This window comes from Scheffersomyces amazonensis, assembly GCF_036850825.1.
Source record: "Scheffersomyces amazonensis strain UFMG-HMD-26.3 chromosome Unknown RJT21scaffold_5, whole genome shotgun sequence".
In the NCBI taxonomy this organism is placed as follows: domain Eukaryota; kingdom Fungi; phylum Ascomycota; class Pichiomycetes; order Serinales; family Debaryomycetaceae; genus Scheffersomyces; species Scheffersomyces amazonensis.
The window spans coordinates 589,016-604,790 of NW_027042745.1; the positions used below are offsets into that span (position 1 = coordinate 589,016).

The 15,775-nt window shown below is 30.7% G+C and overlaps 7 protein-coding genes across 7 annotated transcripts; 2 read left to right on the forward strand and 5 right to left on the reverse strand. All coding sequences in view use genetic code 12, as the record gives it.

Annotated features, from left to right (window-relative positions):
- Positions 1-51: 51 nt before the first annotated feature.
- On the reverse strand, positions 52-1,941 carry RJT21DRAFT_121738 (uncharacterized protein). The gene has a single exon (XM_064882195.1). It carries the CDS (start codon positions 1,892-1,894, stop codon positions 335-337), a length of 1,560 nt encoding a protein of 519 aa, XP_064737271.1. The 5' UTR covers positions 1,895-1,941; the 3' UTR covers positions 52-334.
- Positions 1,942-4,013, reverse strand: RJT21DRAFT_121739 (uncharacterized protein). Its single transcript, XM_064882196.1, has one exon. The coding sequence runs from the start codon at positions 3,610-3,612 to the stop codon at positions 2,092-2,094; it is 1,521 nt and encodes a 506-aa protein (XP_064737272.1). The 5' UTR covers positions 3,613-4,013; the 3' UTR covers positions 1,942-2,091.
- Positions 4,014-4,491: 478 nt separating this feature from the next.
- RJT21DRAFT_46539 (uncharacterized protein) lies at positions 4,492-6,726 on the forward strand. The gene has a single exon (XM_064884688.1). It carries the CDS (start codon positions 4,678-4,680, stop codon positions 6,670-6,672), a length of 1,995 nt encoding a protein of 664 aa, XP_064737273.1. The 5' UTR covers positions 4,492-4,677; the 3' UTR covers positions 6,673-6,726.
- A 7-nt stretch (positions 6,727-6,733) lies between these two features.
- On the reverse strand, positions 6,734-8,572 carry RJT21DRAFT_121741 (uncharacterized protein). Its single transcript, XM_064882197.1, has one exon. The coding sequence runs from the start codon at positions 8,475-8,477 to the stop codon at positions 6,780-6,782; it is 1,698 nt and encodes a 565-aa protein (XP_064737274.1). The 5' UTR covers positions 8,478-8,572; the 3' UTR covers positions 6,734-6,779.
- Positions 8,573-8,773: 201 nt separating this feature from the next.
- PDB1 (pyruvate dehydrogenase (acetyl-transferring) subunit E1 beta) lies at positions 8,774-10,426 on the reverse strand. Its single transcript, XM_064884691.1, has one exon. The coding sequence runs from the start codon at positions 10,027-10,029 to the stop codon at positions 8,881-8,883; it is 1,149 nt and encodes a 382-aa protein (XP_064737275.1). The 5' UTR covers positions 10,030-10,426; the 3' UTR covers positions 8,774-8,880.
- On the forward strand, positions 10,427-12,479 carry RJT21DRAFT_46548 (uncharacterized protein). The gene has a single exon (XM_064884690.1). It carries the CDS (start codon positions 10,825-10,827, stop codon positions 12,391-12,393), a length of 1,569 nt encoding a protein of 522 aa, XP_064737276.1. The 5' UTR covers positions 10,427-10,824; the 3' UTR covers positions 12,394-12,479.
- AXL2 (Axl2p) lies at positions 12,480-15,775 on the reverse strand. Its single transcript, XM_064884689.1, has one exon. The coding sequence runs from the start codon at positions 15,327-15,329 to the stop codon at positions 12,567-12,569; it is 2,763 nt and encodes a 920-aa protein (XP_064737277.1). The 5' UTR covers positions 15,330-15,775; the 3' UTR covers positions 12,480-12,566.

The following is a 15,775-nucleotide window of genomic DNA, read 5'->3' on the forward strand; positions in this document are numbered from 1 at the left end:
TCGAACCGAAACGTTATACTGAGGTCACGAGTGTGTGCGCACCAAATTTAGGAGTAAATCAATTTTTTAATAATGAGCCAGCCATATCAGATTTATGTTATGGTTAAGGATAATGAGGCAATAATTAGTGAGGCTCCATATGTTCAAAAGTAATTGTGATTGATTCAGTGAAGTTTATTGATTTTAAATGAAATTCAAATTGGGGCCCTGAAATTTATTAGAGGTCATTGAAGTTTATTGAAATTCAATGATAATTACTTTTTGGACTGTTCTGTTATACATGTTTAATTCTATCTATGACATATATATTTACTTTAACTCTAGGCTACAGTTTCTAATGGGACCATAATCTTATCATCTTATCTTTACCTCCACTAGCAACTCTTTTCCCATCCAAACTCCAATCAACAGCAAATACTTCATCAGCATGTCCTGGTAAGTCAACATTTAATTTTCTAGTTCTAACATCCCAAACTTTCAATGTAGTATCTTTTGAACAACTAACAAGGAGTCGTTCATCTGCTGACCAAGATGTTTGATAAACTGGTGCAACATGTCCTCTAAAAGTACCAATAAATGTACCCTTTATACCATCCCATAATTTAATAGAATTATCAAATGAACTAGATGTAACATAACGTCCATTTGGTGAAAATGACACATGATTAACTAATTTTTGATGTCCTGTCATACGAGTAATTGGTTTTGAAGTCTTTAATGGTTCCCAGAAATACATGGTAAAATCATCACTGGCAGTAACTAATCTTTCACTAATTACTCCATTTAATTTGGCAACTTTTTCATATTGTTGTTTGGCCTTTTCTCTTAATTCATCCATATTTTGCTTTTTACTTGATGCCCTGGTAGAAGTATGATCATATCCACCTTTTCTTATGGTATAATCAGTAGATAAAGCTAAATGATTAACCCAATGAGCATGACTCTTTAATGTTTGAATACATTTACCATTAGCACTTATATCCCAAGCTTTAATGGTTTTATCATGAGATGCACTATATATTATATTTGATCCTGACCATTTAACACAAGATACAGAATTAGTATGACCACTCATAGTAAATGAACATACTCTATTAGTTGTATCCCATACTTTAACAGTACCATCCTTTGATCCAGAAGCTAATCTTGGAGTTTGACCAGATTTAGTTAAATGTAATGGTTCCCATGTTAATGAAGATATCCATTTAGAATGTCCAATTAATGGATTTCCTAATGGCTTACCAGTATCAGCATCCCATAATCTTATAGTATTATCCATAGATCCAGTGGCAATCATAGTACCACAAGGTGAATATGAAACACATAATACCCAATTTGAATGACCTGATAAAGTATGTAAAGGAGTTTGAGTATTACAATCCCATATTCTTGCAGTTGAATCTCCTGCTCCAGAACACATTCTACCAGAATCATTTGGAGCAAATTGACAACATAAAATAGTTGATCCATGACCTGCAATTGCTGCATTAGATCTCGTTATAGCTCTTACTTTAAATACAGCTCTAGGAGTATATACTAATGTTAAGAAATCTTCAGTTGTTTTTATTCCTGGTTTTAATACTGATGAATATAAATTATCTTTAATATCAATTAATTGCTCTTGTTTATCATTTTCATTGGACTTATTTAATAAGGAAAAAGTATATGGAACAGGTTCATCTGTTTCACCTTGTAATTGATTTAAAAGTTCTTCTAATTGTTTTTCAGTAATTCCACCTGGTACTCTAATTGATCCACCTATTGTTTCTCCAGAATCAGATGCTTGAAATTTAATAAGCACATTTGGTAAATCTTTGGGAACAAGATCAACTTCTCTAATTTGTTGTGCTTCTTTCTTTTGCTTCTTGGATGGAGGCGGTATAACGGTAGCCATCTTAACTTCCTACTACGGTTGTATATACAAGATTGTTTAAATAATATTTATCCTAATTAAACTACTATTCTATATCTTTATAGTCTAAGTGAAAAAAATGCTAGAGATGAGCCCGCAATTTTTTTGGGGGACTTGTATGCCGGATATTTTTGCATTTCGGTTTAGGCTGCGAAATAGTCATTTATATATGGTGTCATTTAATGAGTAGTAGCCGTAAGTAATACTGATCCCATAAGCTCATCTTCTGATTCTTCAACAATCAGTTCATCATCATGGGTGATATTTTCTGAAATTACATTTATCCTATTTGAAGCATAAGAATTAATAAGTTCTGTCTCAGTTTCTTGAATCAGATGATTATCTAGAATTTCTGGAGATGATGGAATTGTTTGATTCACTGGAATAGGAATAGGAGTACTAGGAGTTCTTGAAATATCCGAATTCAATCTAGAAGATTCCCGAGATGCAAATTTTTCTTGATCTTCTACATTTTTAGCTCTCCAAATATTACCTGTATGTTCAGAAAGATCCAATAATGTAAAGTTTACACCAAAATTATCTTCATAATAATCATCATCCAAATGATAATATATACTATCATAATCAAAATATATTGTAGGTGAATTTTTCTCTAATGAATTCAAATAAATTATTTTCACAGCATGAATGAATCGTACTTGAGCCTTTTGAAGAGTAATTTGGGAAGCATCATTAAGGTTGGGACAATTCTTAATAAACTCTTCTGATTTATGATACCAGTCTTTATAAAAAATTAGTCGCATACTTATAAATGCATCAAAAGATTTTTGATTTCGTCCATTACTTACTGTTTGTACAGTACTCATAAATGGAGAAAGTATAATTCTACCACGATCTCCTCCACTACTAAGACTCTTAGTAAACGATCGATCAAAATTCGACCCTTCATTACTATTTGTTAATGGAATACTAGACGGTATAGATTGAGAGCTATTGAATGATTGGGTTGAAGTGACAATGTTTGGTCTATAATTCTCATATTTTGAATCTAAATGTCCCAATAAAATACATAACAGTCCAAATCGAAAGCAAAATGATGATATGGAATTTAATAATCCAAATAAATGAGATTCAAATTTAGTAATAATATTTGTAGTCAATAAATCTGAATGGTAGGGTATTTCTGGTAGTGGTGATTTGGTACCAGATAATTGAACCTGTTCTTTATTACTGACAATAGTTTCATAAATTTCAATATGATTCTTTAAAAGATACTCTTCATAAATAGATGACAATTCATATTTATATAAATCCACAGTTTCATGAAAATCATTAATTATTATTAAAGTTGAATTATTTACTACTTGTGATTGTAATTTTCCGATAGTGAACATAGATAATAATTTTGCAAATGTATCACATGTATAACCTATTATTTGATTATTTTCAATCCATGTTGAATCATAATGAGGATGATCTGTTAGAAGTCGAAATGGGAACCTAGATAAGGTATCAATTATAATGATTTTATTTTGAGTAGAAGTTTGTAAATGTGATACAATTAATGATATAGTGATAGTATATGAAGCTGTTGATCCAGCAGTAGATTGGAAATCATGAATTCTATTTCTAATTCCCAAATTTGCATGTATAAACACTTCATCTAGACTTGGTATACCTGTTTTGAGATGCAGATATCGCACTTGCTTATTGTCTACCTCTAGCAAAGACTGAGCCATAGACGCGTTTTATTGATATTCAATATTATAACTGCTATATTATCATAAATACTTGGGTAATAATAAGGCGTGTGAATTCTCTAAGAAGTATGTATGGGAGAATGATCTGTACTGAATACACTCTCTGTAATTGTTTAATTTGTGTGCTAACTACTGAAGTACACCAATACTTAAAACTCTTCACGCAATGGACTCGGATTTATACTTTATCTCGTGACTGCTCATAAACTTTTGTTCGCTGGGTTAGACTGCAAAATTCAGTCAGATCTTTCGGAGATAGTGCCCATGTTTCCCTGAGAGTCTACAAGTATATAATAGTGACATTAAGTAATATGTTCATGTTGGATGGTTTAACTACAACCTCTCTAATTTGTTTTGGTTTCTTTGATATTGTAGGTGATTTTGATTTTGATTTTATTAGTATATCTGATCTATATTTAGTAACTCCTAATAAAGGGAGATATCTGTCGGAATAATTCGTACAACTAAGAACTAAATTAGTATCTACAAAAGTCAAGACCAACACAGTAAAATATACTACCGACTGATTAGTTCAAAGAAACAATGGTAATTGAAATTCATCCCGAAGGTACTACTCTCGTCCATTGATAATTCAGATCTGTGGTGGTGGGTTACACAAAGTCTCCGATGACACACGGTGGGGAAACCCTCCCATGACACATCATTAACCATTTTCTTTTGATTTCAATAATCTCCACCTTGTATTTTATTTCTCCATAATACACACTTAACTTCCTCATACAATATATCTACCACATATAACACACATATAACATTTAATATTAATTGCAACACCCATCAGCAGCCGTTGCCCAAATAGGAAATCGACACCAAAAAGAAGGAAAAAATCTTTATCAGTTGAGAAGAGAAGTTAGTTTATCGTACTTGACTACAAACTGGGCCCAAACTCACTACCCACTAATAATAACTTGTGTTAGTCACCTTCTTGTATATATATAACGTGGCATACATCCGGAGAGGTATGTTTGACTATATATCATAAAAAAAATATATATATAAAAGTTTTATACTTCCATTCATATAATGATACCCTTAACTAATAATGTCGCTAATCCATTACCATCATCAACGATGGGGTGGAATTCAGATATGATAATATTTTTAATAAATAATGGGACATTAAATAACAATATAACATTAAATCAAACTGAGAGAATTCTTAGTTCAGTATCACAAGTGTCAGGAATACTTTCATTATCAGTTTGGTTATTTGCTCAATTGCCGCAAATCATCGAGAATCATCTTAATGAGTCAGTATCAGGAGTATCTTTAGCATTTTTATGTTGTTGGATTGGTGGAGATACTACTAATCTTATAGGATGTATTTTAACTAAAGCATTACCATTCCAAACTTTATTAGCCACTTATTATTGTTTTATAGATTGTATTTTAAGTTTACAATATTGGTATTATACTAGGATATATCCTCAACAAAAGATTCATCATAATTTATTACAAAGTCCAAATATGTTAAGACCTATTGGATCTCGTAAAAGTAATTCTAATTCAAAACATGTACATACTAGAAGAAATAGATTTGAACAAGATATTACTCGATCTCCTATGGAAATAACTAATTCTCATTATAATGTGGGTAATCATAATAAAGGTAGTTTTATACAAAGAATTTTAGGTGCTTCCTTTGTAGGAAGTTTAACTAAACCAGTTAATGGATTGCCTATAGAAGCTGTTAATTCCACTTCCACTTCCACTTCCACTTCCAATTCCAATTCATTACATAATTTCACTAAAGAGTTTTCTAATCAATTAAAGAAAATCTTAATCATAATAAGTTCAATTCATATCCAAAAATTCAGATATTCTTCTGAAGATATTGGACAAATCTCCGCATGGGTATGTTCATTTTTATATCTTTCATCAAGAGCTCCTCAAATCTTTAAAAATCATAATCTGAAATCTACTAGGGGTATATCAGCATACTTATTTTTATTTGCTATGTTAGGTAATTTATTCTATACAATTTCAATTGTATCAGATTTATATTTAATTTCTATGCATCAAAGTTATTATGAATCAGATCCTAATGATTCTCAATATAATAAAATCTTAACTGATCAACTCCCATTTATTGTTGGCAGTTCAGGAACTGTCATTTTTGATTGTATAATTTTATTCCAATGTTGGTACTTTGCCGAACAATCACTGTCGAGAAATTCTTCGGTAAGTCTGTATGGAGAGAATTTTGGTTATGGATCTTTGTATGAACAAGATGAAGAGTTTGAGCATCATCATCACCGCCATCATAATAATAATAACAATAGCAGTAATCATAATCATCATCATCATGGAAGATATAAATCACGGAATAGATCTAGAACTCAAAGTAGACCGAGAAACTCTAAACGTAAACCAAGAAAGAATTCCGTTTCTGAATATAGAAGTGATTCACCCGGACATTTCCAAAAACCGGATTGGTATACTACTACAGAACCTAATTATCCATCTATTGATGAAACAGCTGCTTTCAGTCCTAATAATCTTCATCAATATGATAATTCTCTGAATGGTGGTGGAATGAATAGGGCTATACCTGGAAGTATTGCTGGACCTTCATATGATTATCTCATGAGAACTCCTCCACCTGCTCATTATATATCGGCATCACATAGTCGATCCATTATTAATCAAGGGAATAGTCATCAACAAAGTGGACTCCTTTCATCAACAATTAATGCCATTACGAAATCATTATCATATAAGAATGAGAATCCATATTGGCAAGTAATTAAATCTCCTCGTTCTTCTCATTCAGGATCTTATGATCAATCTCAACATCATAATAATAATAATAATATGATTCATGGCTCATCTCCACTTCCTACATCTTTAATACCTTCAATCATTGGGAATTTTTCATCAGTATCAAAGAAAATGTCCCATGATTCCAAAGTTCCATTTTCTCCAATAGATTTCTTAGCTGATGATTTCCATAGACCCGTTGAAGGTTCTTTCAGTACTAATGGAGGTACTGGTAGTTCAAGTTTTCCTCATTCTTAGTATTATATATTTATTAAAAGTTTCTGCCATAGTTATAGATGTTTATTTAAGTACAATATATATATATATATATATATATATATATCATATATATAATCTTATATAATCTATTTGTTTACCCTCCAAGCACTATTGGGTAAGCTCTGTAGATGGGCAGTTTTTCTTTTAACCCAGAAGAATATAAATATCCCAAGAATAACACACATAGCATTGGTATAATAATAACCATCTCTTAAGATTATTACTTTACCTCCTGATTCTTTACATTGTTCTTTAATTGTTTCTGAAGTAATATCATATAAATCTCCTAAGGAAGGATTTTCACATTTGGCAATAGTTAATTTATCAATAAGATAAAATAATATTAATCTAGGCCAAGTTCCACCATAATTAGATAAAGTATTTAAAGTTGTCATATATGTACCACCAATTGAAGGATCAGCAATTTTTGTATGGAATGCACAAAGGGAAACGAATTGAATAGTTGACATGAATGAACTTAATAAATGTTGTAAAATAATTAGAATAAAATAGAATCCCGAAACTTTACCATCTTGAGGAAAGAAATAGACTACAAATTGAGCAAATACTGCTGCAATTAATCTACCAATAAATCCAAATAACCATGGTTTTAAAGGAGTTTTACCTGAAGCCCATGAACCAGCATAATAACCAAAGATTAATTCAAATGGGAAATCAATTAAAACTGTAATAGATAAATCTTCTTTTGATAATCCCTTTTCTAATAATTTTAAATTTGTTGCAGCTTCATTAACTTGAAATCCTAATTTTGATATTAATAATATAACAACAAATGTTTGAACATTTGGTAATTGTAATACTTTATACATTGAATTGTATACATTAAGTAAATCTGAATAAATGGCTTTCTTATTATAAATTGAATCATTCTTTAATTTTTCATTAGCTAATTTAGTTTGATTAATTTTAGCTAAATGAGGAGGATCTTCCGGAATAAAATAAAGTAAACATGTAACTAATAAATACATAAACCCCCAAAATTTAAGATATTGACCTAAAGTAAATAATCCTTCATCTATAGGAATATCTCTTAAATAAGAATTAGCAAAATCAGGTGAACTTAATGCAAGAAATATAGTAAAAGATGAAAAATAACCGGTATTTATTCCAATAGTTTGAGCTGTTGAAGCATAAGATAAACTATCAGGAGAAAGACAAGTTAATGCCCAACCATCAACAGCTATATCTTGAGTTGCACAAAAGAATACTAAAAGAAAGAAACAAAAAGTTATGGTTGGTAAATTATCTTTTGGATTTAATAATAATGAATCAATTCCTTTACCTAAATAAATTAATGTTAAACCAGAAATTGTTTGAATTGGTATAATCCATGATCTTCTTCTACCAATTTTTGGTGAATAAAATGCATCAACAATTGGTGACCAAATTAATTTTAAAGAATATGGATAAGCTGCTAAAGAAAATATTCCAACTTGAGCATAAGATAATTTTGATTTTAATATAAATGGAATTGATCCAAATGCTAATCCAACTGGTACACCTTGTAATAAATATAATATAACAAGGACAAAAAATGCTGGTCTATCAATTTTTCTTAAAGATGTTGGTTTTAAAGAAGAAGAATTGCTTCCTCCTCCATCAATTTGAGGACTCGGTATATGCTTAATATCTTGATGAGTATGAGGTAAGAATCCATCATTTTCTTCATCAAATGCTGCATGAGTATTAAAGATTTCTGAATCTACTGAACTGTATGGTTCAGAAGATTGAGTCCTCTTATGAATTGAACCGTTATGAGACATGTACAATGTACAATTTTCAATTTTCAGATGGATCTATAAATAGCAAACTGTACTCTTTACGTTAAGTTGGTACGTATCTTATCGGTAAAAATAAGTAGTGTCGCGTCATAAATGAAAAAAATGAAAATGAAATGAAAATCCAAAACTTTATACTACTACAAAACAATGTAGTTGGGTAATGTACCAACATAATAAGCAGTATCTTGAGCTCTTCTTCTACCTCCAATATAAGTCCAATTACAATTACAATAACAACTACAACTACAATTACAATTACAATTACAACTACAATTACAATTACAGTAACTCTAATATGTATTACAGATTGATATTAAGATGATTTATTTATCTGTTCGAATAGATGATTGATGACTATGAAGATTGGGTGAGATTAATTACAAATTTATAAACCTAAAACCTTTCTGGCGGCTCTAACGACAGTTGGTTCATCTGGGAAAGCAAAATCTTCTAATTCCTTAGCGTATGGAGTTGGGACTTCACAACCAGTAACTCTTTCAACTGGAGCATCTAAGTAATCAAAAGCTTCAGATTCCATGACTTGAGCAACGATTTCAGATCCAACACCAAAGGCTGGGAAACCGGCTTCAACAGTAACTAAATGATTTGTCTTTTTAACAGATTCAACAATGGTTGGAACATCTAATGGTTTAATTGATCTTAAATTAATGACTTCAGCTTTAACACCATATTGTTTTTCTAAAGTTTCAGCAGCTTCTAAACAGAATTTAACTGATCTTGAATGAGATACAAAAGTAAGATCAGTACCTTCTCTTTCAATATTGGCTTTACCAATTGGTAAAATAAAATCAGTTGATAAAGCTTCTTCTGAAATTTCATGAGTTTCACCATAAGCAATTTCATTTTCTAAGAAAACAACTGGATTTGGATCTCTAATAGCAGCTTTAATTAAACCTTTATAATCTTCAGCAGAATAAGGAGAAACAACTTTTAAACCTGGAATTGAACCATACCAAGCAGCATAACATTGAGAATGTTGAGCAGCAACACCAGCAGCAGCACCATTTGGACCTCTAAAAGTAATATTACAAGGTTGAGTACCACCAGACATATAATAAGTTTTAGCAGCAGAATTAACAATTTGATCAATGGCTTGCATAGCAAAATTAAAGGTCATAAATTCTAAAACTGGTTTTAAACCATGTAAAGCTGCACCAACAGCTAAACCAGTAAAACCCATTTCAGTAATTGGAGTATCAATAACTCTTCTTTCACCAAATCTATCTAATAAACCTCTTGAAACTTTATAAGCACCATTATATTGAGCAACTTCTTCACCCATTAAGAAAACATCATCATCACGATCTAATTCTTCAGCAAGACCAGCATTTAAAGCATCTCTAATAGTAATAGTTTTCTTTTCAGCTGGAGATGATGCAGCACGAGTTCCATTAATCATTCTTAAAGCTTGATATTGACCAGAATATTTTAATGATGATCTAACAGCATTGGATTTTAAAGCTGAAGCAGCTAATTGAGCTGTCTTAGCAACCGATGATAATTTAGGAGCCATTACTATATATTTGTTTTAATGTGAATGTGAGTCGATCAATGATTGCTAGAGATGTTGATAATTAAAATTTCGATTTTTTTTATTTTTACATTTTTCGACTGGTACCAGTTTGGCTGCTTAACTATGAGAATCTATGGCCTAAACCAGGTCCGCACGGGACGGACAGATGAGGACCGCTGGATTTTTTCGGATTTATTTGTCCATTGGGTCGAGTGTATACAGGACGCGATCCAAACAAAAACCATCCATCTTACATCAATCCCGGAACATTTTATATTTATTATATTTTTATCGGCGGATGACGGATCCGTCCTTTCAACTAACACTAACCAACAAATGCAATTGTTGGTCGTATATGACGAATATGTTGTTGGTTGCAAATCTGATAGAAGGTATATAATGTCTCTCCCCTCTCTTGGCAGCGTAATTTGATCTTTCTTTCTTTCTTTCTTTACCTATCTATTATCATTACTTTATACTGTATACTGTATAATTTGTATAGTATATAAGCTATTAATTATTATGTTTAAATCTTTGTTGTAGGCAATTGTTGGGATGCCCCTCGTCGCGTGACTTACTGGCTAATCTATCCCGGAACTCCTTGCTATCCAGCCGCATGTGTCACGTGCACGCGAACCCCCGATTTTCCGATTAAGCTTTATTTTAGATAAACCCCTCCTTTTATATGGTTGGATGAACTAAAACTGGAAGACTATATAAGGTGATAAATTGTGAGCCATTGAATTGAAAAAATTTTGTTATTTCTATATACCTCCATAATAGTAACTGATTAAAATGCTTTCAACAATTAGACAGTCAAAATTCATTCATCGTAGTATAAGATCATCGATTACTCTCCCAATTTTGTCAAACTTGAGTTCAAGAAATTCATTAAGATTTAATTCTGGTAGTGTTCAAGATAATTTTCATCGACCTGATGTTGCTGGATCGGATGATGCAGCCGATGCAGCGGATGCTGCTGCCACTATATTAGCTGATTCAAGAGATAGTCAAAAGCAACCAAATAAAGTTACTTGGATTGATGCATTAAGAGAACGAGAAAAACAATTAAAAGAAGGTAAAGTTCTTGATAGTTATAGTTATGTAACACCTAAGACAACTGAAATTAGTGAAAAGACTCGAGCCGATTCATTTTCTTATTTAATTTTACCATTTAAAGAAGATCAATGGTTATGTGATGCATATATAAATGCTTATGGTAGATTAAGAGCAGGACAATTATTTCAAGATTTAGATGCTTTAGCAGGTAGAATTGCTTATAGACATTGTTCACCTGCTGAACCAGTCAATGTTACTGCTAGTGTTGATAGAATTTATATGGTTAAAAAAGTTGATGAAATTAGTAATTATAATTTTGTTTTAGCTGGTGCATGTACTTGGACTGGTAGATCATCAATGGAAATTACGGTTAGAGGTTATGCATTTGAAGATAGTGTACCAGAAAATATTACTGAAGATACTTTACCAAAATCTAATATATTTTTAACGGCAAATTTTACATTTGTTGCAAGAAATCCAATTACTCATAAATCATTTGCAATAAATAGATTATTACCAGTTAAGGAACAAGAATGGTTAGATTATAGAAGAGCAGAATCTCATAATGCCAAAAAGAAACTTGCAGGTAAAAAGGCAACATTAATTCAACCAACTGATGAAGAAAATAGATTAATTTATGATATGTGGTTATCATCAAAATCATTTGAAAATAGAGAACATCCAAAGGGAATTGAATTTATGAAAGATACTAAAATATCTTCAACAATTTTTATGCAACCTCAATATAGAAATAGACATTCCTATATGATTTTTGGAGGTTATTTATTAAGACAATCATTTGAATTAGCTTATTGTTGTGCGGCAGGATTTTCAGGAGCAGGTCCAAGATTTGTTTCATTAGATTCAACAACTTTTAAAGCTCCTGTACCGGTAGGTTCAGTATGTTCAATGGATGCTTCAATATCTTATACAGAACATATTCATGAAGGTCCTGAAGATATTGATGCCGATTCTCCATTTAATTTTAGATTACCTGCAACAAATACTTTATCAAAAAATCCTGAAGCATTTTTATCGGAACCAGGTACTTTAATTCAAGTTAAAGTTGATACAAGAATTAGAAATGTTGATACTGGTGAAGGTAAAGAATCAGGAACTTTTATTTATTCATTTTTTGTTCCCAAGGAATCTTATGGAAATGGTAATAATAAGAATGGTTATACATCAGTAATTCCTCAAACTTATTCAGAAATGATGACTTATATTGGAGGTAGAAGAAGAGCTCAAGATACGGCTTATTATGTTGGTACATTACCTAAGCCAACTACAACTACAACTGATTAACTAAAGTAATTAAGTAATCGAATATATTATACAGGCTACTAATAAATATAAAAACAACACTAAAAACGACGTAGAGAATCCGGAAATGAATAAAAAGACAAACAAACAAACTATTAGAAATTAGAAAAACAAATGAAATATGAATAGATGCAAAATGACGAAAACACTAACGATTAATCACTATCATTATTATGAATTTGACCTCGTTGTTCTCGGAAATTATAATCTGGCTCGTAAGCTGATTCTCGTAAACTTCCCTTTCTGGTAAATTCAACCAATTTTACTTTAGCAGGACTAGTAGCCTTTAATGTTATATTAGATCCTCCTTTACTATTATTATTGGGATTATTATTATTAATTAAAAATTGTTCAGAATTATTAGAATGAAGTGATAATCCGGAATAATTCGAATGATTCGAATGATTCATTGGTGATGGATTTACTTTTGTGGTTGGAGTATCATTAGTATCAAATTTATCACTAGTTGGAGTTATTAAATTGGTTCTACTAGTATTGGTAGTCCATTTAAATTCTCCATTAGAATCTTTAGTGGCTTTAAATCCATTAAGATACAGATCATGATTATGATCATTTTCATTTTCATTATCTGTATCATCATCTATATCATTATTATATTGACTTATATCATTCTCACTACCAGAATTGGAATGGGAATTAATAGTAAATTTATTTAATAAATGACTTATGGTTCCTTCTGTATCATCTGGACCTAATTGATGATGATGATGATCTTCATCTTCATTTTCATTTTTAGCACTATGATATATAGTATTATTACTATAATCTCGAGAATTTTCTTCAACTAATATATCTAAATTAGATGTATCTCGAGACATTCCCTTTTCCTTTTTAGGACTAGTTGAATGATTAGATTCAACTATATTTCCATCACTATCTAATCTTTGAATATTTCCTGATGTATCTCTTGTTAAAAGTCCATTTAATGAATTATTACTCATATAATTAGGTGATAATAATGAACCTTGAGAATATCTATAAGATCCATCATCAACTAATCTAACTGAAAATAATTGTTCAGTATTTACCGTACTAAGTGATGCATCTGATTTTCTAAATGGATTTTTATTATCAGATCCATCTTTAGCTCGCCAAGATTTTATGGGTTTATCATTGGCATCAACATATTTAGAATCATTTGAATCAACTTGAGTTAATGATGATGAAGTACTTTCTGCATCAAAATTATCTAATTTCAATGCGTTTAATGAAGATAATTGTTTAGCATCTTCTTCTTCATCATCTTCATCTTCTTGATCATATTTATTTGCTTTATTAATAGTAGTACCAAATCCAGGTCCTGATAATTCAGGACTAGATGGTGGAATTGTCCCCTTTTCATTATCAGTATTCTTTTTATTCTTTCTTCTTTTTAAGCAACAACAGAATAAGAATATAGCTGCAACTAAGGCTATAAATCCAGGAATACCGGCTGCAAGACCAATTATAAGGGCTTTCTTATTAGTTGAAGATTTAGATTTAGATTTATCAGAGTTAGTAGTAGCTGTAGTAGTAGCAGTTGAAGTAGCAGAACTAGTAGAAGTTGTTTGTGAACTTGTGTGAGAACTTGAACTAGTAGATGAAGAACTAACTGAAGAAGAAGAAGAAGTAGTTTCCAATTTATCAACACCAATAATATTAAAACTTTTACTTTCATTACCAAAATTCGATTGAGCATTAACATTGACTTGTAAATTATTAAAATCATTAGGAGTTTGACCAGTAAAAGTTAAATTTGATTGAGTAAAAGTTAACCAATTTGTTGAATCAAAATTTACTGAAACATTTGTATTTTGAAAATTTGTAAAATCAGATTGTAAAATTTGATATTCAAAGAATTTACCTCTTGTTGCATTTACATTTGGTAAATTATTCATAGTAAATACTGAATTTATAGCATCAAATGAATAAGGTAATTGTACAGTATTTTGATAAATATCTTCAACTATAATAGTAAAATTATCAAAAGTTTCACTATCAGGAAATGTACCAGATAAAGTATATTTTTGATTATCAAATTGAATAAAATCTGGTAAATTTTCAGGATAAACTGAAGAAATATTTCCTTGAGTTATTTGTGTACCATCTAAATAAACATCAGTAAAAATAGGGATATTTATTTCAAATTGTCCATTATAAGTTCCATTAATTTTTATTGTATCATTTAATGAAGTACTTAATTGATGAGCTCCAATAATTATATTAAAAATTCCGGCTGCTCCAGCATAACCATAATAATCAGATCCAATAAATGCAAATGAATATTCATAAGATGGGGCAATATCAGATACTACATAAGGTACTGTACCAGAAAATGATAAATCATTTGAATTAAATTCAATCCAAGGTGGTAAAGAAGATCTATCAGCAGATCTACCATAATAAGCAATTATTGGACGATTTGAATTTGGATAAGATTCAAATACTGATTGATCAAATTTAATATTTATTGTTTGACCTTGAGATACAACTAAACCATCAGCTCCATTAGTTTGACCATATTGAGCAATTTGAGTAAACATTATATTTGGAGAACTTAAATGTAAACCAGTATCATTTGAAACAATCATTGAATAATTATTTGAAATTATTGAATTATCAGAAGTATCAGTTCCTGATAAAGTAATTTCAAATTCAGATACATCATTTACCGATGGAGTTCCAGTAAAAGTTCTTGAATTTCCATCAAAATATAACCAAGTTGGTAAATTAGTGGCAGTATAAGTAATAGGAGCATTATTTGAAGATTTATAAGTTATATTAGCTAAAGTAAATGAATAAGGTTCATTTATTCTTGCCACATTTGGTAATTGTTCATTAAATGGGAACCCAATATAAACTTGACCTTGACTTAATGATACCATAAATATATGGAATATTAGTATGAATAACATCATCCTCGGTAAGTTTATGTGATGATTATTAAGTCAATTAAAGCTGGTTGGTGTAAAGAACAGTGATGATGATTCTAAAGTAAAGTAAAGTAAAGTGAAGTAGAAAAGGAAATGGAAATGGAAATGGAAATGGAAATGAAACATCAACGACGGCACTTGTCAACCCATCAGAGACAGACAGAGAGAGAGACAGACAGATTTTGTATAAAGCGGCTCACAATACTAAATTGTAAATTGAAAATTCTAAATACTAAATACTAAATACCCCCTTATGTCCCAAATAGGAATAATGTCGGAATGCGAGTCCTGTTACACGATAACATGTTCATAGTTAAGGAGGTCTCAGGTGAGACGAATTGTGGAGAGCGAATGGCGTTTGTTTTGATTTTACACGGGTTTGTTTATCTCAAATTATAAATTATATTTAACGCGTCCCGTGTCACGGTACC